This window comes from Dromiciops gliroides, chromosome 5 (genome assembly GCF_019393635.1).
Source record: "Dromiciops gliroides isolate mDroGli1 chromosome 5, mDroGli1.pri, whole genome shotgun sequence".
Classification (NCBI taxonomy): Eukaryota; Metazoa; Chordata; class Mammalia; order Microbiotheria; family Microbiotheriidae; genus Dromiciops; species Dromiciops gliroides.
In genome coordinates this window covers 251,203,305-251,231,228 of record NC_057865.1, presented here as the reverse complement: position 1 = coordinate 251,231,228, position 27,924 = coordinate 251,203,305, and the positions used below count along the sequence as shown (strand labels likewise).

Sequence of the window (27,924 nt, the reverse complement as noted above, 5' to 3'; positions counted from 1 at the left end):
CTCCCCTTTGTCAACTCTGTCATCCAGACAAAACTGCCTTCATGCTGTCCTTCAGATAGATATTCCAATAACCACCTCATATATATTTATTGGCTGTCCTCAATGTTTGTAAAAGAAAAAAGTCCCTCTATACCTCTGCATTGAAATCCTTGGTTCCACTGAAGACTCAGCTTGAGTGTGCCTTTTTATACAAGGCCTGTCCGGATCTACCCTCAGACTCATTTACCCCTTCTCAATGGGTTGTGGATGGGTTTCCAAGAGCACTTGGCTTTGGGACAGAGATAGCCATTCATGCCACTTGGATAAGCAGAGAGTAACTCTAATCCTTCTGGAATGGAGAAGAGCCAGGCCTCATCCTCTGCTCTGCCACTGGGCCCTAAGGACTACTAGGCATTATCATCTTCTCTGCTATAATGCCCTCCTCACCCCTGGGCATTGCCATCTGACCTGCTGATGCATCCTAAGTACTATTAGGCCTTTGCATTTGCCCTGTCACTGAGCCCTCCTTCAGATACTGCCTCCCTCAATTAGAATAGAAATTCTTTGATAGCAGGGATTATCCTAATTTTCTAGTTGTATACCCAGTCCTCAACAGAGTGTTCAGCACATGGTAAGTACATGATAAATGCTTTTCCAGTGATTCACTTATTCACTCATTTCTCTCTCATCTTCTTGACATAATTTTTCCTTCTGCTGATTCACACTGTAACCCATCATGCTTTGCCCATCCTATGCAGCTCTTTCCCACTTTCTCACAAATGATTACCATGCCAAGTAACTACAACCTGCTGGTGGCCTTCCTTCAATTATCCTGATTTGGGGAGTTTACAAATGTAGCATAGCAACTGTCCAATAGCTCCATTTGTTTTATATCTGATAGCAACAACTATAGCATCAATTAAAAATTCACATTTCTATAGCTCATTACAAGTTAAAGGGTGCTCCCTCACAAAATTTGCATGAATTAAATAGCATAATTTAAATGCTTATTAAAATGATCATGCTTATCTTTTCTCATGAGGAAACTGAGGCTCAAAGAAATAAAATAACCTATCCATATGCCTGGTACATGGATAATTCTGGACTTAACCTCATATCTTTTAGGTTTTTGTCCAAAGCTCTTTCCACTCCATATGATGCCCCTCAAATGTAATCAAACATTGAAAATGGAGCTGAAAGTTTTCCACTAATGTGTACCTTCACCCTGAAATTTCTATTAGATCTTCATCCAATTTATTTTTTTTTAATTCCCTCTAAATGACAGCATCCAATCTATGAGTCAAATCCAATAGAACCTTCTGTCTGCCCATAAAGGAGCAGACGGAGCCCTGCAGCTTGCTTCCATGAATCTATTCACATGATCTCTGGCACCTCAAAGACACCAATGAGCCAAACACAATAGGTTCATTGGTTGTTGCTGGGTCACCAAAGCTGGGATGCTGGAATCTGTTCCATGATATATACTTGTCTGTTAATGTTGACACTATTTTCCATCTTTGTTGCAACCTGACCTACATTGCTTCAAATATATTTTTTTGAAAAGAAAACTAAATAAATCGTCCTAATATAACTCATAAAATCACATCCTTAAAGTACATGCAGCTTCCAGCCCAGTTTAACAATGAGATCCAGCCATGTTTGATGCCCTCAAAAAACTACAGTTTACCAAACACATGCATATGATTTCCCTCATACTTCCAAAATGCAATTAAGGTAGTGTAATATATATATTTTGGGGGGGGAAGGGGCAATGGGGGTTAAGTGACTTGCCCAGGGTCACACAGCTAGTAAGTGTCAAGTGTCTGAGGCCAGATTTGAACTCAGGTACTCCTGAATCCAGGGCCAGTGCTTTATCCACTGTGCCACCTAGCTGCCCTGGTAGTGTAATATATTAACAAAATAAAAAAGGAGGCAGGAGACAGAGTTTGAATCTTGCCTCTGATGCTTATTACTTTTATGACCTTGGGCAAATTGCTTAACCATCCTAGACCTGTTTCCTCATCAGCAAAATGTAGGTAGCAAAGAGATGTAATGGACTAAAGGCCTCTAGAGTCTATTTCAGCTCTAAATCTTATATAAACCTCAGAAGAGGCAGCAGGTAGGTAGCACAATGGATAAAGCACCAGCCATAGATTCAGGAGGCCCTGAGTTCAAATGTGACCTCAAATACTGGACACTTAGTAGCTCTGTGACCTCGGGCAAGTCACTTAATCCTCACTGCCACGCAAAAAAAATAAAATAAAATAAAATAAAAATAAACCCCAGAGGAAATCCTAGGTAATACTTATATATGAATGTGTCATATGTATACATACATACATAAACACATAGACACACTATGCACAACACTATACACCCATACACATATATATGTATGTATGTATGTATGTATGTATGTATGTATGTATGTATGTATGTATGTATACATACATATATATACATCCTTTCATCAAATTCCTGTCATATATACATATATAGAAAGATATATATATATACACATACATGCATATATGCCCACTATATATACGCATACAGCCTTTCATGCCACTTGGATAAGCATCATCTAATTCTTGTGTCAAATATATCATATATATGAAATACACACACACATATATGTATATTTTTGTGACACAAAAATCGGATGAAAGGATGTGTATAAAAAGTGTGTATGTATACATGTATATATATCTGTGTATATATGACACAAAATTGGATGAAAAGATGTGTTATATATATGTAGTATATGTATATATATATGTATATGTAGGTTTGTATGTATGTCTATACCTATCCATCTACATAGATAGCTATATAGGATGAAAGATGATGTGGTATATTGTATAGGGAGTAGAACTAGACTCAAAATTGCCCTTGACCAATGACAGATTTGTGGCCCTTGGCAAGTCATTTAATCTCTTAGTGTCCTATGCCCTTCTCTAAAACTATAGGTTGTAGAGAAGTTGATAGAGGAAATTTCCTCAATAGGAGTTCCCAACACACACACACACACACACACACACACACAATCATTCATCCAGTCCTTATCTTAAAGATTTGGAAATGCTAGAGTTAGAACCCTAGGAAGAGAACCATGAAGTATGTGGTCTCTATGGTTCTGTGCTAACTCTCCCCAGGTCTCTATTCTATCTCATATTTCTACCAAGAGATAGAATAAAATGTGTTTTCCCTAGCTCTGCCTGCCTACAATTACCTTCACTGTAGAGTAGCCAAGTGACTCTGCAGAGAGCTGGGAGTCTTCCAAACTGCCTGAGACAAGCTGCCAGAGGGGGTGAAACAGGGCTTCTCTTTGCCCTGCACTTGAGAAGGCACACAGCTACCCCTCCTCCACTCAGAACACAAAGTGCACCTTGTGTATATATATCTTTCTTGTCCAATACATCCTCACAACAGCTTCCTCTCAGCATTCTAGGTGAAGTAGATAATGCATGTGTGCTTGGGGAAATGGGAGCCCTTGTTAGCATCTTTTTTTAAATGAAAGATGAAGTCCAGAGATTGGCCGAGTCATTAATTGATGAAAGAATTCAAGTGCACAAGAAATTCTTGAGGACCTACTAAGTGTGAGGCACATGCTGGGTGCTAGGAATATGGAGATAAAACCAAAATAAACTCTACCTTCAAAGAACTTACATTCTACTGATTGAAACTACATACCCACCTTCATAGAAAACTAAATAGCTTGGGGGGAGCTAGGTGGTGCAGTGGATAAAGCACTGGCCCTGGATTCAGGAGGACCTGAATTCAAATCTGGCCTCAGACACTTCACATTTACTAGCTGTGTGACCCTGGGCAAGTCACTTAACCCTCATTGCTCTGCAAAGAAAATTTTTTAAAAAGAAAATTAAATAGATTGTAGATGGAAAATAATTTCAGGGGGAAGAGCACTAGCAACATGGAGGCTGGATTATGATAGGCTTCCTGTAGGAAATGTCATCTGAGTTGAGCATTGAATAAAAAGCCACAGCTTCTGTGGGGCAGCTAGGTGACTCAGTAGTTAGGGCCTGGAGTCAAGAAAACCTGACTTCAAATACAGCTTCAGACATTTACTATCTATGTGGATAAGTCACTTAACCCTCTTTGCCTCAGTTTCCTCATCTGTAAAATGAGCTGGAGAAGGAAACAGCAAATTGATATCTTTGGCAAGAAAATCTCCAGTTGGGTCATGAAGAGTCAGATATGACTGAAATGACTGAACAACAACAACCTCTATGAGGCTGAGATAAAGAAAGACTACTTTGCCCATGTGGCAAAATATTCTGCATGGAGATGGAAGGTAGATTATTGTGAATGAAGAATAGCCAACAGGCAGTGGGCAGTTATAGAATAATGTAGATAGAAAGGAAAGTTCATGAAGGATGCTAATAGGTAATAATCCTGGAAAGGTAGGCTTTACTTTAAAAGTCAAAGAGAGGAGTTTTATATTTTGTTCAAGATACAAGAGGGTGTCAATGGAACTTGATGAGCAGAGAAATAATTTTGTCACATCTCAACTTTAGAAATATCACTTGGGTAGATTTCCAGGTTACAGGACCAACAAGATGGAAGGATAGATGTTTTCAGCAGTTCCCACTAAGTCTCAAAAAAGTGAGTAATTATGTACCAGATAGAGAGTAATTATAGTCGAAACTATGGCAGTGTGATACCATGGAAAGAATGAAAGATTTCGAGACAGAAAACCTGGATTCATATTCTAGCTCAGCTATGCATTCATTTTTGACCATGGACAAACCATGTCACCTATCCAACCCTCAGTTCCCTCATCTATAAGATTAAGGTGTGGAACAAGATGTCCTCAAAAGCCCCATTCTATCTCTAAATCTAATATCCTATGATGCAAAATGAGTACCCAAAATGAAGTTCTTTTTCTTAAAAAAAAAAAAAAGGTGGGATATGGAGATAGAAAGAACTAAGTTAAAATTCTGCCTCACACTCTTACTAGTTGTGTGACCCTGGGTGAGTCATTTCACTTCTTTGCATCTCAGTTTCTTCATCTGTAAAATGAGAATAATAAAACACCTGTCTCCCAGGGTTCTTGTGAGGATCAAATGAGTTAACATATGTCTATAAAGTACTTTGTAAACCTTAAAAACACCCTAAAATTCCAGCTTGTATGTTTATTAAAGAGACAGGTCTTTTTCTTCCTTCTTTATTTACTTTTCTAGATAATTGTAAGTCAACATGGAACTGAATGATAATCTCTCTTCTAAATATCATGATGCTTAAGCTGATGCCGTGACCTTCATGCTAAGCAAAGGGAACAAATGTATCATATCTCAAATTAAAAATCAGCATATCAAAATGGATACATATTACCCAAGAAAAATGCCACCCAGAAATAAATATTAGGGTACATGATTGGATTGCTAAATTACTTTTACTTATAAGACAATAGAAAATATTTTCTTTGAATTTGTAAGTGCAAGAGTTATTTGGTAAAAAGACAAAAAATGATTCTGTTTGCCTAATGATAAGGCTGAACATCAGGCAAACTCATACATACACACACACACACACACACACACACACACACACACACACACATTGAGTCCAAATGAAAAAGGAAGAACACACATTATCAATATGGATATGGCATTGACGAAGCTACTCATTCACAGTTGCAAACATTGCATTCTTGAAGCACCTGCTGAAAGTTGCTTTTTAGCCCAAAATATCCCCGGGACGCCTCTTAAAATAACAGTCTTTCACTACAAGTTGACTTCCTCCACCATTATTAAAGCAGAATTGAAGCCATCAGCTTTCTCCTCCTGCTTCCCTCCATCTCAAACCCTCTCAGTCACTACACCCCAAGTATGCCAATACTGTTACAATGAGACCCTGAGTTCTTATATGGTAGGATTCTAATAGTTATGGAGTTATGTAAATGAGATGACTCTATATGTATAACCCATATTGGATTATTTGTCACCTTGGGAAATGGGAAGGGGAGGGAGAGAAGGAGGGAGAGAGATTGGAACAGAAAAATATAAAATATAAAAAAGAGATGACTCTAAGAAGTGAAGGTAGGGGTAGGGAATAGAAGGGAAAAGTATCAAATAATTTCAATCAACATCTCTATTTAAAACTTATAATGATGGCTCACATCCTTGGATGCAATGCGGTATTAGTGAAATGACAGTGATACCTGAAGTAAGGACAGACATGGATCAATCCATCTCCTACACTTATTAGCTGTGTGACCATGGACAGCTCACTTGGTTTTTCTGGGTTTGTTTATTAAATGGGAAGAATACACATATAGAACCCATTTTGCTGGGTTTTTATGAGACTGGGTGTATTTAAAGTGTTTTACAAGCTTTCAAACACTCAAAAAATATCATTCATTACCTATTATCTCAGTTTCACATCTTTTTTGATGCAGTTAAGTTAAAATGGTCATGAGACAGGTTGCTGTCCTGTTATTATTTTTTATATTTCAAATCATATAGACTATTGAACTTAACAGTCAACAAGCATGTATTTTTTCCTACGATGTGGTAGATACTGTGCTTAATGCTAAACGTACAAAGAAAAGCAAAAGATAGCAATAAATATTTGGGAAAAAATAACTTCTTTATAGTTGAATGGAGACAGTAGAATATAAATTCATCATCAGTCAGCTCACTGAAAGCATCCCAGGTACCAGCAGTGAACAGAACAGCAAGACTGAGATTGAGCTAATCTTTTTTCCCATGTGCTTTTAACCTCCTCTACTAGATCTCTATATTTTGAAATCCTTTTCTTCCATGTAACTTGAATGTTATGAGTATTTGGTATGATGACATCTATTAAAATTTCAAATTTCTTAAGTTTTTACTTAAGTTTTATTACTATTATTCAGGGAAACTTGGTCAAAGATAAAAGTATTTCCATTCCTCCATTGACATGATCCTTTTTTATTTATATACTATTACCTTCCCTGGCAGCTCAGTAGATTAAGTCTAGCAAAGGCACAGTTTTGACACAGAAAAATCCTAGGCCTATAAAAAGGCCCATAAAAGTGTCCCATGGCTGCCTGAACTGGCATCTGTGACAATTAGACTGCTGGTTAAATCTTCTGACCTTTGGTTCTTCAGTTCAAGGTTAGAGTTAATTACTTGGTAGTGACACTCATACCTATCAAGTACTCATTATTCCAAAGACTTCTGATGGAATAAACCCACAAATTAATAAAATTAGTGAAAAGCAATATTCCAGCCTCCTGTGGGAGCAAAGGGCTAGTGATTCTATTTTTAAAAGGCAAAACTCTTCATTATAGGAATTTAGGAGTTTGGATGGAACAGCTGTTGGGCTCCAATGTGGCTGAAATAGGAGATTTCAGAAACCTAAGGCTGAAAGCATCAACTTCGAATGACAGAAACCAAAGCACTATAGTTTAAACTTTCTAGAATAAAATGAAAGAAAATCAACCAATTCTACCTAGCTTTTTCATGAAGCCAAATTCATTATTTTAACTATTATTATGAAATCTCTGAAATCCACATCCTTTCTCCCCTAAGAACAAGATTTCAATGAACGATCCCTCAAATTCATCCTTCTAACAAAACTCTTTCCCTTCTCCACAGAAGGTTCCTTTCTGATTACCAAACTGGAAAAGATCTGTCACTTCATCTGACTGCAGAGCACTTTGTATTTTGCTTAAGCACTTCACTTTGCATTGCATATATCCAGGTACTAGCTTCTTAGCTCCTGCCTTACTTACCCTTGAATCTGCTCTAGCTGTGTGGCCATGAGTAAGTCATTTGACTACTCTCTAAGATTCTAAAGTGCTAATCTGCATTTCTAGAGGGAGTATCCATTAAAAGGTTCCCAACCCTGATGCCAACATTTCCCCATATTTAATAAAACTAATGCTCTCGAACCTAACACAGTATACAGTACATAGTACATAGGAGGCAATTAGTAAATATTTATTGTTCAAATGAATGAATATTTGAGCAGAGTTGACAAAATAATCTATTTTATTGACATCTTTTAAAATCATTTCTATCTCCAACTATATTTCTCCCTCTTTCCCTGACTCTGAAGACCATTCCTTGTACAAAATATTTTTTAAAAGGAAAACGGTCTCACTCATCAGAACTAACGAATATAGCAACCAAATCAGTCTAGATAACCAATTCAATCTCTTGCAATTCTCTGTCCTATAATCCCAAATATTTTCTCAAATTTCTTAAGAATTAAGAGATATTTCCTTACCCTACTCATACATCTGACTCAAACTGGGCCATTTTCAGGATATGGTTGAAGACCCGGCTGTACAACTTTGCAAGGGGAAAATGTCCCCCCCCCTCCTTTATTTTTACATGCTTACATCTTATTTCTATAATTTTATAAGTATTTTATATTCTGTTCACAAATGTTAAGTGTATCCAGAAACCAAATGGTAAAGTGCAAGATTGATCAAGTTTAACCCATGGCTTGCTATTGGGATGTCTAGCCCATCATCACAAGATATTTGCTTACTTAGGTGTAATCATGTGCCTCCAGAGCTGCAGAGGTTACTGATAGGAGACACATGGATAACAGAGCCTGGGCTGAGGATCAATTTCTGTATCAAGTGGTTCCAAGAGCTAGTATTTAGTGCTGGCCTCTCTCTACCCATATGCTGCCTGGTACAGATATGTTATCCTAAGAAATAGCTGAAGCATTTTGAGTTGTGAAAAATACCCACAGGAGAAAGATGCTTTGAGTAAAATCAAGCACTTTGGCTTGCCACCATTTCCAGTCCTGGGTAAGATTCTGGGACTGTGAGTAGAAGCCCAGGCTTTAGGCAGAGACCTGCTGCCAACCACCCATCTGAAATGTAGAAAATACTCCTCAGTCTCACACTGGATCAGCTCAGTGGTACCACAGACATTCTCTCACTAAATCAGAAATTAATATACGTCATGACTGAAGACTCTGTCTGATGTTTGTAGTGTGCAATAATAATTACTAAATTCATTTTTAAATTATGTAATTCAAAATATTAAAAGTTTTGGTTTGCACCTTTTTCAAATATATCCTTCAGTCTTCACTACTCAGAATCTCATCCCTTGTAAATTAGAATGAAAAGAGGGGGAAAATTCATTCAGCAAACTTTAAACAACACATGAACCATGTCTGACAGCATATATGATGTCTCTCTCCCATAAGCCCCCATCTATTCAAAGAAAAGAGGGAGGTACTTTTTTTTTCCTCTTCTTCAGAGTCAAGTTGGGCGATTATATTTACAAAGTGCTCTGTCTAGATCATTAAAAACAGTTCTGAGCTTAACAAAAACCAAACAAAATATGTATTTTATATATGATAAAAAAAGAAAAAGGATAGTACAAGAAAATGCCAATCCCTGTTATGTACACCTTTCTTTTCTTTTTAAGTATATAGTAAATATAATAAATATACAGCAAGTTCAACCAGTGGCTTTCAAGGATGCCCTGATTGTCATACCTCTTCCTGGTCCTCTTTTCCCTGTGATTAACAATGTTCTGTTTTATTTTTTTTTTAAGAGATAGGAACAGCTGTGCCAAACAAGTGGCTGAAGAAATTTCCTTTTTCCTCCTTTCAGCAACTGAAAATTTCCTTCCCTTGCACCCCTAACTTATAGAAATTATAATCAACTGGGCCCTCATCCCCATCATTTATCTTATCTTTTTAGTGTCTTTTAGTTGGAATTATGGTGACAATAGGCAGCAATGGAGACCTTATCCTACCACTTCTCCTCACTCATTTCTAGATGAATGTGGGGGAACAAGGACAAAAATAAAGATAAGAAGATAGATGAGAGTGGGAAATAAAAAGGACATGGAATAGGGGTGAGGGGAACCTCTGCAATCAAAGTACTCTGGCCCTAAGCCCCTCTCCCCTCACTTCCCCTTCCCTTCTTCCAAAATATTGGACTAACAAGATTTAATTCACAGCAGCCTGGGAAATTAGAATGAAGAAGGTAGCTGTTGGAGGTTGGGTGGCAAATGAGTTGTTGAAATGGTAGGTCATGAGTTTCAAGCTGGACAAGTATGCAAGTGAACCCCTAGTGACAGACAGTATAGGGGGCAGTTGAGGGTGGAAGACTGACTCTGTGTGTATACATACACACAGACACATATATGTATATGTGTATATATGTGTGTGTATATACACATGTGTGTCTATATTTATATCTATCTATTCATCTATCTATCTTTCTATCTATCATCTATCAATCATCTATAATAGCAGAAAGAACCCCAAAATAGGAGCCAGCACATCTGACTTCTAATTCAATCAGCAAGCATTTATTATGAACATACTATGCAGGAGCCTGCTGGTAAATATTTAATAACTGTCTTCCAGGAAAGAAAAAAAATAGTATGACACACTTTCAATTCTAACCTGAATTATTAAAAAAGAAATCTTATGTATGAGTCAGTTACCCATCATTCAAGATGGTAGAAGAGTATGCTGAAAAACTTCCATTGATGAGAGCAATGGTACAACCTGGACATCTAACACACACTGATTCCCATGTCTTTTTTCTTGCTCCAGACTATATTTTCATCAGTAAAATAAGTCCTGGTTGAAAACTGCCTCTACCTATGTAAATTAACAACTTTATCATCATGAAGGACTGGATGAAAGACAAAGAGGCTAAGTGATTTGTTTGTAGTCACACCTCTAGTTGATATTGGGGGAGGATTTGAACTGAGGTTTTCTTGATTCCAAAATCAGCCCTTTATATATTATGCCACTCTGCCTTAAAGATGGCAGGTGCTTAATATACTAATAATATATTGATATTAAGAATGAATATATTATCTCAATATATTAATAAATAATTGATATCATTATAGAAATAAGCATAATAAACATAATTAATATGTTTATTGAATTTAGAGACTGTATGGTATAATGTATAGAGCTAGGAAGACCTCAGTTCAAGTCCCATACACTGGCATACACTGGCTTTGTGCTTCTGGACCAGCTGTTTAACCTCTTAGGGACCTAGGCAAGTCTCTAAGACTCAACATCAAGAAAGTTGATGACCTGCACAGTAATAAGAGGAGCTTTCTTACTCAGGAGTCCCCCTATATCAGTAACCAGAGGACCAGTTCCTATTGCTATCCATTTTAAAACCAAATTGAATCTATAACATTATTTTTGTGGGAAAGTGTACTTTGAGTTCTAAAATCTTAACTTAAAAGCCAATGTTTGGAATACAAGTCATCAGAAAGTGGGACACTGACATAATTTGGACAAAAATATTTCAATTCCTCATTTAGCAAAATAAGAGATCTATAGGTAACCTTTACTTGTTTTTTTCTCACAAGAGTAGCAAGTTAAGCCCACATATAAATAACTCCTTTACCTGCCTACCAAATTGAGCATATTGACTACTTAAACAATAGAAAGTTTTATGATTTTTTAAATTCAGAATTTCTTTAAAATGACTAAATAACTCCCCTCAAATATTATTAGTGATGAAAGCAATGTGACCTCTAATTAAATATACATATATGCATATATACGGATACAGATAGAGATCCATAGATGTGCATGAGCACACATGCCCACAAATACCCAGCTAGTCTTTCTGAGTCACCATTCTAGACAGAGTTCACACAGAGAGAATAATATACATTGTAGGGAATAACACTGGCAGCTTGCCTCGATATTCAAGAAAAACCTTGTTCTTGGGAAAGCATTTTTATTTGAACATAAATAAACTCCATAATGAATCCAGAATTGATTCCAAGTAACTTAGGTTAATGTCATTTTTACTTACATATATTTAGACTTAGATTAGATACAGAAAGATAAATGAGCCTAAGGGAGTACAATGAAACCATCTTCTTCTGCCAGCTTTAATTGATAGTATCACAATCAAAACAGCCTAATTATTCAAGCATCATCGATCATTATTGACTCCAAAAATTAATAAGGTCTTCCCTTTGAATAACTTTTGCCTGAGCATACTGACTTCAAAAGTTTGAAAAGCTAGTGAGGTACTAGAGTGCCAAGGGACCACTAAATATAATTTCTGAATAAGAAAAACAAATCCTAATTGTACCCCATTTCTTCAGGCTTATCCAACAACTTTTCCCATTATATCATTATTCCTTATTTTTATGTCTTAGCTGTTGGATCCCATGTATCTCTCTTTTAATACCAGAGTGAATGAAAATACCAAAAAGAGAATACATTTCATTATAAGAACTTTATTTTTTCCCTCCTGGGAACTATCTCTGACCCTTCTAGTAAGAGTTCTCCTGATGATTGCCTTCAGTATTGAACCAGTTAGCAAGTAAAAGCTTCTAAAAGCAGACAAATGAAATTTAATTGTACCCTACTAGTTTCCAAACCCCACTTCCTTGTCAGGAAGGTCCCTAACTAATACTCTTGTGAAATCCCATTCACTTATTGGTCTTTTTGGTCAGTTCATTGGTAATCACACTTGAGTACAACTGAAGTTTTCAGTATTTTAAGTATCACTTGCCAAGCCATCATGCTAGCAACTGAAGGCAATGTTTTTTTCACAATAACTGGATAGAGTATCAACCAACATTTTAGATTCTCTGAACAGCATCAACACAAATTATATAGTAGCATAAAGTCCTGGATGAAAAAAGTAAATTTCCCAAGAGAACTTCAATTTTGATTCTCCAAATAACAACCCAGAAGTGGACCTTCACACTCCCTGAGAAGTATAGACAGGTCCCTCCAAAGTGAAGGCAAAGTTAAACATAATTCAGATCAGCAGGTCACTGGCATGAAGTCAACGCCAAGAGAACACAATGGAATTTTTTGCCAAACCATTAGCTAGACAAATTCGGAAGGCTTTAAGAATAAAATAGCCAAAGAGTAATGAAATTCAGACCCACAGTCACACTTGGCTGTACCACAGAATTGCCTAATGTGACACATTGCTTTATATAAATACACTATTGGATCTCATAAAGCACACTGATTTTCAGCTTACCAATCACTCTAAGAGCACATAAACAGTTTCAAAAACAGCTAATTTGATGAAAAAAATAATTCTTACCTTCTTCTGGTCTTCTAGCTTGTGACTTACTGGATTCTTCCCATGTCTGTTCATCTCTGAAGATAAATCCATCACATTCAGTCCCTGCTTTTCAAAATGGAATCTCTTCAGTAAAACAGCAAACTAATCCAAGATTCAGGGGCTACAAAAACAGGGACATGCCACTTTTCCCATCACACGCCTCCTCTGAACTTCATCAACTCCAAGGAATGATTAAAAAATCCATGGAAAAAATCGATTCTGCAATTCACTCCTGGGGCCTTCCAAATCAGCATATCGTTTTTAAAAGTTGATTCTTCACAAGAGAAATCCAGGGAGATTTGAGCTTCAGCTGCTATCTTTTTCTTCCACCACAAGTTTCCATTTTAAACATCCATCAAATAGTTCCTGTGAACCTGTTATTTAAAATATAGATAGTCTAAGATGAATTTTAAGCTTTTTGAACTCTATAATACAATCTGTTGGAAATGTTATACTAATGGTCTTTTGTCTAAATTCATTACTTCTGTGATTCACCCTCCCCAATCCTTCCTTGGAACAAGAAAATACAATCAAGCAAGACATATGGATGTACTGGCCATGTTTGACAGCAGGTTCCTCATTTTACATCTATTGTAATAGATTTCCTTTGAGATCGTACAGTTCAAAAATCAAAAGTAGTTGTACAGAAAATATATTTATGATGTAAGTAATAGATATGCTGGACCAATAAAAGGGAATCAGAACCATTGTTCTTTTCTTCAACAATGGCCCTACAGTCATTAGAATAGATTTAGAGCCAACAATTGCAGCCCCTATACAAGTATTAGGAATGAGAGTTTCCAGATAAAGAGAGGTAAAAATTTGAAGACGGTATATATGCCACAAATCAAATGTCAATGTTTATAGTAATCAGTGATAGAGTGGTTTATTACTGAGAGGCAATGTAGCAGATTGGAAGAGTCTTTACAGATCTGGCAATCAGAGGACCTGACTTCAATTTCCTGCTCTACTAATACTCTGTAACCATCTACAAGTCACTTTTATTCAGTCATTTCAGCCTTATCTGATTCTTCATGACCCATGCTTGGCAAAGATCCTGGATCAGTCAGTCATTTCCCTCTCCAGCTCATTTTACAGATGGAGAAACTGAGGCAAACAGGCTTAAGTGACTTGGCCCAGAGTCATGCAGCTAGTAAGTGTCTGATGCAGGATTTGAGCTCAGGAGGATGATTTCAAGCCCAGTGCTCTATCCATTGTACCACCTTGCGGCCCATTAGGTGCTGTCATTAGTAGATGTCACTAGGTGATCCTAAGGTCTCTTCCAGTTCTAAATCTCAATCTAAATTCTAAATATAAATTTCTCAGCTCTAAATCTAAACTAAAAATCTATTGTCTTGCTGCCTTCTGAACAAGGGTTCACTGTTTCCAGAAAATAATTAGAAAATGCAAATACCAAATGAGGGAGATCTGACTTATCAGCCATTCATTTGAAAGAACATTAAGTGGTTTTAGGTGAATTTAGTTTAATGTAGCATGATGAAGTTACCAAAAACCAAGTCAGTATGAGACTGCATTAGGAAAAGTGTCATGTTCAGTACAAGGGAGGTAAATAATTTCACTTTTTTTTCCTGGTAGGACCATATCTGAAATGTTGTGCTCATTTCTAGGCACAGCATTTTAAGGCAGGAAATAAAGATGACAAATTAGAATGCATGCAAAAGGAAATGACCAAGGCATAATGTTCTGAAATCATACCACATGAGGACCATCATAAAATACAAGGGATATTTGGAAATGAGGAGACTTATTAAGAACATGGGATATGTCCTCATATCAATGATGGATGTTATACACAAGAGAGTGGCCTCATCTTACATGCCTTGGAACTAGGGAGATGATATAAGGGGAAATATGTCAGTCCAATGTAAGGAAGCATGGTCTTAAAATGGAAAGTCCTGACTCATAAGGGAAGAGCCTTTCCACACATGAATAATTTTTCTTCATTGGCTGAATAAGTGATCACCTGTAAGAGATGTTGAGGGGATTTCTTCATGGTGCTGAGACATACTAGACAAACTTTAGTGATCTTTCTGATTGTAAGATTGACAGAATGGTAAGGTGAGAAGGTAATAGTCAGAAGCCCTGAGTTCAAATCCCACTTATCTTTACTACATGTGTGATCTTGGACAAGTCACTTAACTTCCTTATGCCCCAGTTTCCTTGTTTATATAATGAGGGGGTTGGGCAAGTTAGAGTAGAGGTCCCTTATAGCCCTATATTTAGTCACACATTCAACAATTCAAACTCCTTCAATGCCCCACACCCCCATCATACTTCGATTCAGACTGTGTTTACCCAATAGCTTCAAAAGAGTTTGAAAGTATTTGTTATAAAAAGGAAAATTATTGGATGTTGGAGGGTATGTGGGAAAACTGGGACACTAATCCACTGTTGGTGGAGTTGTAAATGGATCCAGCCATTCTGGAGAGCAATTTGGAACTATGCCAAAAGGGCTATAAAATTGTGTGTACCATTTGATCCAGCAATACCGCTGCTAGGTTTATATCCCAAAGACATCCCCAAAAAGAGAAAAAGACCTATTTATACAAAAATATTTATAGGAGCTCTTTTTGTGGTGGCTAAGAACTAGAAATCAAAGGAATGCCCATCAATTGGAGAATGGCTGAACAAATTGTGGTATATGATGGTGATGGAATATTATTGTGCTATATGAAACAACAAACAGGATGATTTCAGAAAGGCATGGAAAGACTTGTATGAACTGATGTATAATGAAGTTAGTAGAGCCAGGAGAACATTTTGCACAGTGATAGCAATATTGTTTAATGAAGAACTGTGAATACCTTAACTATTCTCAGCAATACAATGATCCAAGAGAATCCCAAAGGAATAATGATTAAGCATACTATCCACCTCCAAAGAAAGAAATGATATTGATTGAACACAGACTGAAATATACTGGTTTTTTACTTTCTTTGATATTTTTTGATTCAAGATTTTTTACACAAAATGACTAATATGGTAATGTCTTACATAACTGCACATGTATAACCTGTATTTGATTGCTTATCACCTCAGGGAGGGGCTTGGCAAGGGATGGAAGGAGGGATAAAATTAAGAATTCAGAACTTTAAATAAAAATATTTTTTTAAAATAAAGTATTTGTTATATTTGGCAGCTAGGTGGTACAGCTAGAAAGCTGGACTAGGAATTAAGACAAATTTAGTCCAAATCTTGTTCCGTACACTTATTGGGTATGTGATCTTGATAAAGCCATTTAATCCATCAGCCTCAGTTTCCACATCTATAAATTGGGGGCAATAATAATCAAATGTTCATAGAAAAGTAACTAAAGTTAGAGTTAATTATAGTGTTTAGAGCTTGTACTGACCACCTCCCCCACCCCAAATGCATCTGTCATTAAATGTTGCTTGAATTCAAGAAAAGGTGTGGTTACTAAAGTGAAGAAAGAATCCTATGCTAAACAGCAAAGGTGAAGGGCTTTTTTGTTTTGGTCTCTATTTCTACCTAGGCCTCCAGAGGCGGAAACTCCCTCAGGGCTCAGGCAAGAGTAAAGAAAAGAATAGCTCTGCAGATCCCAGACATAGGGGAAGTGATTTTTCTATTAGTGTAACACTATCTTACATCCTGGTCAAAGGGGAGTTCAAATGGAACAGCTAGTAAAAAAGCAGATTTGCCCAGCAGGTCACTTTTAGTGTAGATTGCTCCCCAGGGAATCCAAAGACATCAAGACCTGACATTCAGTGTCCTGAGCTACTCGGGGCAAATGGGCTATTCTATTCAAGTGTCTACTTTCTAGGTTTCTATAATTTTGTGCCAACCCCTCCCTAGGGACTCTGTGGGCATTAGTAAGAGGGTGTGACTCAGGGTTATGAGTAGTCAGTTATGTTATTATTCTCATTTTGCATCCTGTGTTGTAAATGTTTCATAATTAAGAGCTAATGGTATAATTTTGGCCAATTTGTTTAAACGAGAAACATGCCAGGAACTACATCTGTGATTAGTAGAATTATAGCTTCCCCAAACCAGAATTAAGGTTTCCCTAAAACCTTAAGAGTGAGTTGTAGCAACATATCCACCTCTCTCTTAACACTGACCCACCATGTTGAGTGCAGGTTGTAGCAAGTGAGTCATCTCAGAAAGAGAAAAAAGTACCAAGACACTCCCACCACCTTTGTGGTAAACAGGCATATCTACACATTTGTGGACATTAAATAGTTTTTCCAGTGACTCCTGACTTTTGGAGTTCCCATCCTTGTAAGCTATATACCTTACTGTTAGCCCTCAGTATCAATCTTTTCAGTATCCCCATTTATTCTCTATGAGTTACCCTATATCCCTTATTTATTTCCTTTCTCTTGGCTGTGATATGATTCAGTCATTCAATCATGGGAACGATAACATCCATTTCTCAAGTAAACTGATGGATCTGATAACACACACACAAATTTCTTACCCAGTACTTTTAAAATGTACGTATGTATGCATGCATGTATGTATGCATATGTATATACAAACATATATGCACATATTATTTATTCTATTATTGCTTTTGTAGAGATGCCCCAAAGTGATTTTAGCCAAAACATTTGAGTCACTGAATTCATGAACACACAGCTTCAAGGTTTGTTATCAATCTCACTACATTCTACCTAGCCTTTCCCCTCTCACCCAAAACCTGTTCATTATACTTAGAAAACATTCATTTTGTTTACTCAAATAGTGTCTGTTTTATATACTGAATCCTTTCCCATAGTCATTATTTGTGTCTCAACTAGCTAGATTCAAAATTCTTTCATCTATCACTATCTCCTTCTATCTCATTTCTTCTTCCACAACATTTAATTTTTATTTTTTCCAGTTACATGTAAGGGTAGTTTTCAACATTCATTTTCATAAGATTTAGAGTTCCAATTTTTCTCCTTCCCTCCCTCCCTTTCCTTCCTCCTCCTCAAGATCGCAACCAGGTTATATATGTACAATACACAAGTATTCTTTTTATCAGTTCTTTCTATGGGGGTGGATAGTAAGCTTCCTCATTAGTTCCTTGGGATTGTCTTGGATCATTGCATTGCTGAGAGTAATTAAGTCATTCACAATTGCTAATTGAACAATACTGCTGTCACTAAGCAAAATGTCATCCCAGCTCTGCTCACTTCACTATACATCGATGTTCATTAGTCTTTCCAAGTTTTTCTGGGATCATGTTGTTTGTCATTTCCTATAGCACAAAACCATTCCACTACAATCATATAGCACAGCTTCCTCCATCATTCCTCAATAGATGGACATTCCCTTGATTCTCAAATCTTAGCCTCCACAAAGAGTTGCTATAAATATTTTTTGTACAATTTTCCCCCTTTTCTCTTTTTCATGATTACTATTGTTAACTGTTTCCCTTCCATCCTATTCCCTTCCCCATGATATTTATTCTATTATCCATCTTCTTTCATCCTATCACTCTTCAAAAGGGATTTGCTTCTGTCTGTCCCCTCCCCCACTCTGCCCTTCCTTCTTTTGTCCCTCTTTCTTTATCCCCTTCCCCTCCTATTTTCCTGCAGGTTTAGAGAGATTATTCCACCCAATTGAGTGTATGCATTATTCCCTCCTTGAGCCAATTCTAATGAGATTGAGGTCTTTGAGCCAATTTTGAAGAGTGTTAGGCTCATTGACTGCCCAGATTAAATAGATTACTCCACCCAGTTGTGTGTGTGTGTGTGTGTGTGTGTGTGTGCCCGTTAGTCCCTCCTTGAGGCAACTCTGATATATCTCATTTCTTCTTATGACTCACTCCTCCTAAACCTATTCTCTGTTCTCACCAGTACCTTCAACCTCTTTCCCCCATTGTATTTTTTTAGGCTTTCACCCCAATCTAGCTATACTCTCCTCCTCTCCCAATTTCAGCCCCTCAGTGAACCTGCTCCACACTTCATCACTACCCTCCTCCCTGCCTCCCTTGTCGTATCAATGCTTATACTTTGCCAAATTCAAAGCCTGGCATGCTTCCATTATCTGCCTCTTTCTCTCTGAATCATGTGCTGCTGAATAGAGCTGGAAAACAATTCAGAACCACTTCATGGTTACAGCATAAATTTATGATACCTAATCTCAATGGGGTCTTTACTGAAGCAAGGTAATCCTTCTGCTCCTACATCCTTAATTCTCCCTTTCAACAGAATCTGTTCAAACCTTCTCTTCTTATGCTCTCAATGGTGCCCCTCTCCCCAACCTCAGCAAAGTTCCTCACTATGTAGTTTCCTGGGGAAAAATGAAGTTTTTTCCATTAAGAAAAGAGAACTCCAGCTCATTTGTTGATACCCTGGTTCTGCAATAAATCATGGTGCCTTCAATGGATACAGAACCTATTCTGCTGTTAGACAATTATATATACATGCTATATATACACACTATATATGTATGTGTGTATGCATTTACACAGTTTATACACATACATATATGCATGCATACCACATAGACACACTCATACATAGACAAATATATACATAACACATACATAAACAAATATACATGAGGATAGGAATTAGAAAAATTATTTCATTGGTATAGGGTGCTTCTAGATGAGGGAACTCCTTCTACCAACATCAAATTTTCCTCTTCTCCCCGACTGATAGCTGTAGACAGTTGCCTTAGGAACTGACAGATTAACTAATTTGTCCAAGGTCACATCTTTAGCTAGTATTCATCAGAGGTAATTTAACTTCTTTTAAGGTAACTTACCTGCTAAGGTAACTTTAACTCTTTGTTTTAAGACTTGTTCTATATACATTGCATATGTGTGTGTGTGTGTGTATATGTGTGTATATACATATATATATATATACGTATATACAAATATATGAATACATAGTATTTGAATATGTGTGCATATATACAAATATATGTACACATATATGCAATGTACATACCAAAAATAATAACAATAGCAAACAAGGAGCTTTTCCAGAATAGTTGATGTCTGGTTGATACTGGGCAAAATTGTTATTATTAGTGATGATAATTTTATAATTGTATAATTTGTAATTGTATAATGTTTCAATTATAATCTTATATGTTAATGAATTCTATTCTATAATGATTATTATCAGTAATAATAGCTGACATTTTTGGTACAATATGGTTTAAAAGCATGTTGAATATATTCTCTCATTTGAGAGGTTGTGAAAGCAGCTTTCTCCCAATTTTCCAGTGATAAGGCAGATTAAGGGGTTTGTACCAGGTCACAAATCTAGTTAGAGGTAGATCTAGTGGGACTCAGACCGGAAACTCTGCTCTTCTAACTAACATGTTAAAAAGTCCAGCATCCTCCTCTATATTTTATACTACTTTTGTTATTTGACTAAAGGATTTTAATAGTTATTATCTTCCTCTCCTTCTTATTTCTTTCTAATAGGAATTTGCATTTTAAATTCTGTTTATAGATAGATGGATAGATAGATAGTTAGATAGAGATATTGATAGAGATATAAATTTTCTTAGCCTCATGAGAATTAGCTGTATAAAGTGGCAGAAGAATTGAAGAGTGCTTAGGACACGGAAATCGAACTAATTTTCTTTTAAATTAAAATAAATGTGAAAATTTAGATAATGGAGGTATTTGGTTAGTTGGGTTCTAGTTAACCCACATTTTATTTTTACTACACCACAGCATATCATGAACTTCAATCACACATCAAATAGCCTAGAGAATAATCTCTACTTCAGTTCAATGAATAAATTTATAAAACTGAGTAAGATTTCACTTGGGGAGATAAATCAATAAACGTAATGCTGCTAATAAGAAAGCAATCTATAAAAATATATCAATTAGTCAAGTGTCTCCTATTTGCTAAGAAAGAACATTGCCAGAGTGGGTGGAGGGATGTGTTAGGAATCAGGAAGACCTGGGTTCAAATATTAACCCTGATTCATATTGGCTGTGCCACCCTAGGCAATTCACTAAACCTCTCAGTCTCTTGGACAGCTCTCTAAGCCCAAGACAAATTGCAGAAAAGGTGCCAACCTCTATTTGTAAAGGGAGTTTTTGCTTGCAGCAGTTTCCTATGCCAATGTAGTTGCAACTCTCATCCCTGCCTTTATCCTTCTATATGCTAGGTACTGAGCACTAAGAGACAAAAATCACATGATCTCTACCCTCTAGGAGATTCTATTCTATCAGGAAAACGATACATGAGCACCAAAGAATAGGTTCAATCTGATTCTAAACCCAAATTGCTAAAGTATTGATGCTTTCATAGCAATGTTAAGAGGCAATTTCACTTTAACTGAATTGATGGATTGTTGGCACATAAAAAATTAATTTGAATTGCATAGTGATTCATTGAAATACATAAACTTGCTAGTATGACGTATGCTTACTTTTGTGAGATGCAAAATATTTATGAGACTATAAAGCATTTAGCAAAAGGAGAGATGATTTATGTATAATACAATGATTCTAAAAGCCTGTTCTTTCATATGAAGGTAATTGTAAATATGCTAAATTAATTCACTGCCACATTTATTGAGTTTGTACTGAGATTTCATTCAGCAGTTATGTAATGTAGTGAGATCTCAGTCACTTTTTACATAAGTATGACTAATGGTATATTTTCACATTTTATCAATTTGTTTCCATATTTTTTAATGTTCTTGCGGCCCAAAGTATTAAAACTGGATTTGAAATCAGAAGCCTTGAGCATCAGTTTTTGTACTCACCACTTCAGTGTCCATGGGTTAGTCATTTCAGATCTTTGAGATGCTTTCTTTATATATAAATATAGACACCGAGCCCTTTAAAAGAGCAGCTAGGAGGCATAGTGGATAAAGTGTGGAGCCAAGATCAAGAAGACTCATCATCCTGAGTTCAAATCTATCCTCAGACACTTACTAGATGTGTGACCCTAGGCAATTAACTTAACCCTCTTTGCCTCAGTTTGCTCATTTGTAAAATGAGCTGGAGAAGGAAATGGCAAACCACTCCAGTGTCTTTGTCAAGAAAAGACCAAGTGGGGTCACAAAATGTCAGACATGACAAATGACTTGACAACAACAAAAGCCCTTTAAAATTCACAGATCACCTTCACATTTAGCAGGCAAGAATTATTATTCCCCATGTTAAAGGAAAACAGAGATTTCGAGTTGATTTGTCTATGACATTTTCATTTAAATGGTGGAGGGGAGATTGAAACCTAACATCTTGACTCTATGTCCAGTGATCTATTCGCTATGACATGGCAGATATACTTACTTTCAAAATGAGCAGTATTGCAATAAATGATTTCTCTCTGAGGTTTCTCTTAGCTTCCTAAATCCTTTGATTCTATGCATCCCTTGTGAAATGTTTTGATTAAGGCTGCATATATTGGTACATTTATTTGCAAATACAATCTATGATCCAAGCCAAGAGGGTAGAGCATACTCACATACTCTTTACTATTCAATATATAGAGACACAGTGAATTAATATAAAGCCATCTCTCCCCTTCTTCCTCATCAGTTTATAAGAATTTATTTATCTTACTATAGAATCAGGTACTCTGCTTTAATCTTGTCTATTCCTTTAATGTACCCAATATACTATGTATACTATGGAAGATATGTGTGTGAATTTTAAGTATCAATATCCTCCAGGAAGCCTTTGAACTTCAGAGAGTCAGACACAAAAGAAACTAAATTATTTTTCAGTTGATCAAGATTGACAGGACCCTTCAGAATGTTTTGAATAGGCTCCCAGAATTTCAAGTCATTGCACTGATATGTGTGAGTCTCCACATGCACACACGCACACACACACATACACACACACACACACACACAAGCATTTTATTTCATTAAAACAACATCAGGGAAGTCTAAGTCACCCATTGTGAAGACAAAAACATGCCCTATAATTTGCCTGGGTTTTCCTGGCTGTCGTCCTGTCCCCTTTTACAAATGAGGACACAAAGTTAATTTGGTTTCATTTCATATTTCCTGGGCTGAAAGACAACTAATGAGAGCAAGAGATTATATGATAATTAAGAGTCCCCCTGTCTCCAGATTGTTCCTTGGTGACCTGGGCACTCATCTGGGGCTCAGATACCATTGAAAACAATAAGAATACAATTCAGAGTTTTGTTTAGCAAAATGTTGCTTGGCCAAATGGAATGCCAGTTACTTTGACATTGGAACATAGGTTTAAAGCCAGAAGGGATCCTGGAAGGGGCAGCTAGGTGGTTCAGTGGATAAAGAACTGGCCCTGGATTTAGGAGGACCTAAGTTCAAATCCAGCCCCAGACACTTGACACTTACTAGCTGTGTGACCCTGAGCAAGTCACTTAAACCAAAAACAAACAAATAAAACAGAAGAGATCCTGGAGTCCATGCAGTCCCACACCCTCATTTCACACTTAAGGAAAGTTAAATCACTTCCCTAAGGCCACCTAGGGCAGCTAGGTGGTACAGTGAATAGAATACTGAGGCTGGAGTCAGGAAGACTCATCTTCCTGGGTCTAAACTTGGCCTCAGACACTTTACTAGCTGTGTGACCCTGGGTAAATTGTTTAATCTCTGTTTGTGCCAGTATCCTCTACCATACAGTGAAAATAATAATAGCAACTACTTCACAAGGTTGTAAAGCAGTTAGGTGGCATCTTCCTGAGTTCAAATCTGGCCCCAGACACTAACTACCTGACCCTGGGCAAGTTACTTAACTCTACTTACCTCAGTTTCATCATTTCTAAAATGAGATGGAGTAGGACATGCATGGCAAATGCCTCCAATATCTTTGCCAAGAAAATTCCATTTGGGGTCACAAAGAGTCAGACACAAGTGAAATACAACTGAACAACAACAAGGCCACAAAAGTAAAAAAGGAAGGTTTTGAACCCAGGCCCTCTGACTCCACAGCAATTTTTTTCTTAGTATTCTAAGGTGTCCTTGACATTGGTTAAGTAAACTATTACATCAATTGGGTAAACAATATATGGTTAAATGATTGACTTACTGGGCATATCTGATGATAGGGGAGGTCTAGTACTCTATATTTCTCTTCATTTCCTAGGATAATACAATCATAGGTATAGAGTGGGAAGGCATGAAGAAACTGAGGTAGATGTTAAATGATTTTCCCAAGATCACATAGCTAGTGTCTAAGGCAGGATCTGAACTCAGGATCAAATGAATTAATATATTTAAAGTGCTTTTTAAATTATATACATATATATTCTATCTATCTATCTATACACATGCACATACATATACATACACATACACACATATGGTATAGATATAGATATGGTATAGATATCTATCTGGTATATTTATCTATCTAGTTTGTGTGTGTATAAACATACACTTATGTACACATACATACACACACATCAGATACATGCATATACCAGCTAGATATCTATATAATATCTATATCTATAAATACCATATATATACCATATGTATGTGTACAAGACATCATCATCATCAAAATTACTACATATATATACATATGTATGCGTGTATGTAGTCATTGTTGTTGTTGATGGTGATGATGCCTTCCTGGTCCCAGGCACTCCATCCACCGATTATTTATTAAATACTACTGGGGTGCTAGGAGCTGAGTAAAATCCAAATTTTAGCCAAGACATGTTGCCTTACTCCATCATGGGCTTGAGTTTGGCATAAAATTTTACACATACTCAAATCAAAATCACTCAAAATAATACATGAAAGTCATGTTCCCATCACACTTTAGAGATAACAAAAGGAAATAGAAGGGAATAAACATTTATAAAGTATCCATTGTGTGCCAGGTACTGTTTTAAGCACTTTACAAATATTATCTCATTTGATCCTCAAAATAACTGTTCACGGTTGGTACTGTCATTATCTCCATTTTAGAGATGAGGAAAATGAAGCAAATGAGATTTAAATGACTTGCCCAGGGTCACAGAGCTAGTAAGTGTCTGAGGCAGGATTTGATCTCAGGTCTTCCTGGCTGTGGGCCCAGCACTCTATCGACTGTGGCATCTCACTGCCAAAGTACTCAGTCTTGTGAAGTAAGTAGTCCCATTTTAGAGATGAGGAAACTGGGACTCACACAGGTGGATTTACCAAATTATAGCAGTAGTAAGTATTCTAGCTGGTATCTATCTAAACACAAGTTTCCAGACACCAAGTCCAGGGTTCTAATCACATTTTGTTCCTAAGAGCATGTCCAGCAATTCATACAGTCTAGAAATCCCATGCAATCATTGCTAAAACAAAAATGGTACTACATAAATGTCAGTGCTTGCATTAAGCTATTTGAAAGTATTTCAAAGGTTAATAGTTATTTTGCTTTCTTGAAAGATTGTTTGCCAAGCTAAAGTTTTCCTAATGCTAAGAAATAGATGATTCCTTGACTTCCCAAAATAGATATTAAAATGGGATGTTGTAGGGGGTGGAGCCAAGATGGCGGAGGAAAGACATTAAGCTCACAGGGCTCCTGATACAATAACCCCCAAAATAGCAATAAAAGAACCCTTGGGGCAGAAAAACACACAAAAATACAGGCTGAGAGTTTTCTCCAGCTATAGATAGATTTCAGGGGGCTGTGCTGGGCCACAAATAAAACCTAACCCTGCAATCGGGCTGACACACCAGATACCCGCCAGAGGAATTTGTCCCAGTGCCTCGGAATCGGCTGCAGCACTAGCGTCTTCTGGAACCGAGAGCGTGGTCTGACTGAATGGCTGGCCTGGGGGGGTAAGTGCAGGGGTACCAGTGGATTGGGAGGAAGGATTCGACTGTCCCACCCCAGCGGGCAACCAGGAAGAAACCCTGAGTGGCTGGAGACCCAGGTGGGGGAGGGGAGCAGGGGAGCAGTCTCATCAGAAGCTGAGAACCACACCACAAAAAGCTCTGCTGGTTGGTTTCTTAGTAAATAGGCCTGAGGTTATCGCCAGACCTGAGAACAGGCCAGGTGAGATTAAAGTCTGCCCCCCCCTCACCTGCCCCGCAAAACACCTGGGACCCTCTGAAGCTAAGAACAGGAGTGGAGCCAAGAAGCAGCACCCCCCTCCCAGCCCCCTGTGGAGAGTTTAAAATCAAATGAAAGTGAGGCCAGGCAGGCCGAGAAGAAGCCCAACCATCCCCCAGGCTATGCTGTAGCTTGAACAGTGTGTCCTGGAAGCAGTGCCACACTTAAAGAAGGAGTTAAACCTTAAAGCACTATATAAATGCCAGGCATGCTGATGATTTAGAGGGAATTTTTGGTGGGATGCAGCTAGTGATCTCTGAGGTCTTTGGTACCTTGAGATACTTTGTTAATATAAAGCAGTCTTTGTAATCCAAATGGCATGTACACAAAACTCTTTACCTAGCTGTAGCCAGCAGGTGTAAATGGCTCTAGCCCAAGGATTTTTAACCTCTTTTATGTCAAAGACCCTTTGGGCAGCCTGGTGAAGACTCTGGAGTCTTATCAATATGTTTTTAAATATTTAAATAAAACAAAACACACTGGATAACAAATGAAACCAATTATGTTGAAATAAAGTTATAAAAATGTTTTTAAAATTAAAAAAAAAAGAATGAGTTAAAAGACAAGAAATAGTAAGCCAGGATGAGCAGGCAGAGAAAATAGAAGACCATTGAAAACTTCTTTGGGGGTAAGGTAGACCACAATACAACCTCAGAAGAAGAAGATAATAACACAGTCAAAGCTCCAACATCCAAAGCTTCCAAGAAAAATATGAACTGGTCTCAGGCCATGGAAGCTCTTAAAAAGGACTTTGAAGAGAAAGTAGGAGAAATAGAAAGAAGATGTAGAGGAAAGATTGGAAAGGGAAATGAGAGCGATGCAGGAGAGTCATGAGAAAAAAGTCAACAGTTTGAAAAGCCAAATGGAAAAGGAGATTAAAAAACTGTCTGAAGAAAATAACTGCCTAAGAATTAGGATGGAACAAATGGAAGCTAGTGACTTTATGAGAAACCAAGACACAGTAAAGCAAATCCAATTGAATGAAAAAATAGAGGGCAGTGTGAAATATCTCCTTGGAAAAACAGCTGACCTAGAAAATAAATCTAGGAGAGATAATTTGAAAATCATTGGACTACCTGAATACCATGACCAAAACAAAAGCTTAGACACCATCGTCCAAGAGATTGTGAGGGAAAATTGCCCTGATATTCCAGAAGCAGAAGCTAAAATAGAAATTGAAAGAATCCACCAATCACCTCCTGAAAGAGATCCCAAAAGGAAAACCTCCAGGAATATTATAGCCAAATTCCAGAACTCCCAGGTCAAGGAGAAAATAATGCAAGGAGCTAGAAAAAAGGAATTCAAACGCTGTGGAGCTCCAATAAGGATAAAGCAAGATCTAGAAGCTTCTACATTAAAGGACCAAAGGGCATGGAATATGATATACCAGAGGGCAAAGGAACTGGGTCTTCAGCCAAAAATCACGTACCCAGCAAAACTGAGTATACTTTTTCAGAGGCAAGAATGGGATTTCAATGAGAAAGAGATCTTTCAAGCATTTGTGATGAAAAGACCTGAACTGAATAGAAAATTTGATTTTCAAATACAAGATCCTGGAGAAGCATAAAAAGGTAAACAGGAAAAAGATTTCATGGGGGATATTAAAAGATCAAACTGTTTACATTCCTACATGGGAAGATAATACATTGAAATCATAAGAACTATCTCAGTAAGAAATTCAGGGGCAGCTGGGTAGTGTAGTGGATGGAGCACCAGCCCTGGACTCAGGAGAACCTGGGTTCAGGTGTGACCTCATACACTTGACAATTGATGGATGTGTGACCCTGGGCAAGTCGCTTGGCCCCGGGTGCCTCACCAAAAAACAAAACAAAACAAAAAATTCTCCATAAGCAATTCACAGAAGACAGGGCTGAACTGAATATGAAGG

At 37.2% G+C, this 27,924-nt stretch overlaps 1 protein-coding gene across 1 annotated transcript in view; it reads right to left on the bottom strand.

Moving 5' to 3' along the window:
• The window catches only part of NAV3 (neuron navigator 3), a 1,098,011-nt gene that overhangs the window by 760,502 nt on the left and 309,585 nt on the right, over positions 1-27,924 (bottom strand). The window contains 1 exon segment of the mRNA XM_043966554.1: positions 13,019-13,413. Within this exon segment, the coding sequence (XP_043822489.1) occupies positions 13,019-13,090 (72 nt within the window). The 5' untranslated portion in view covers positions 13,091-13,413.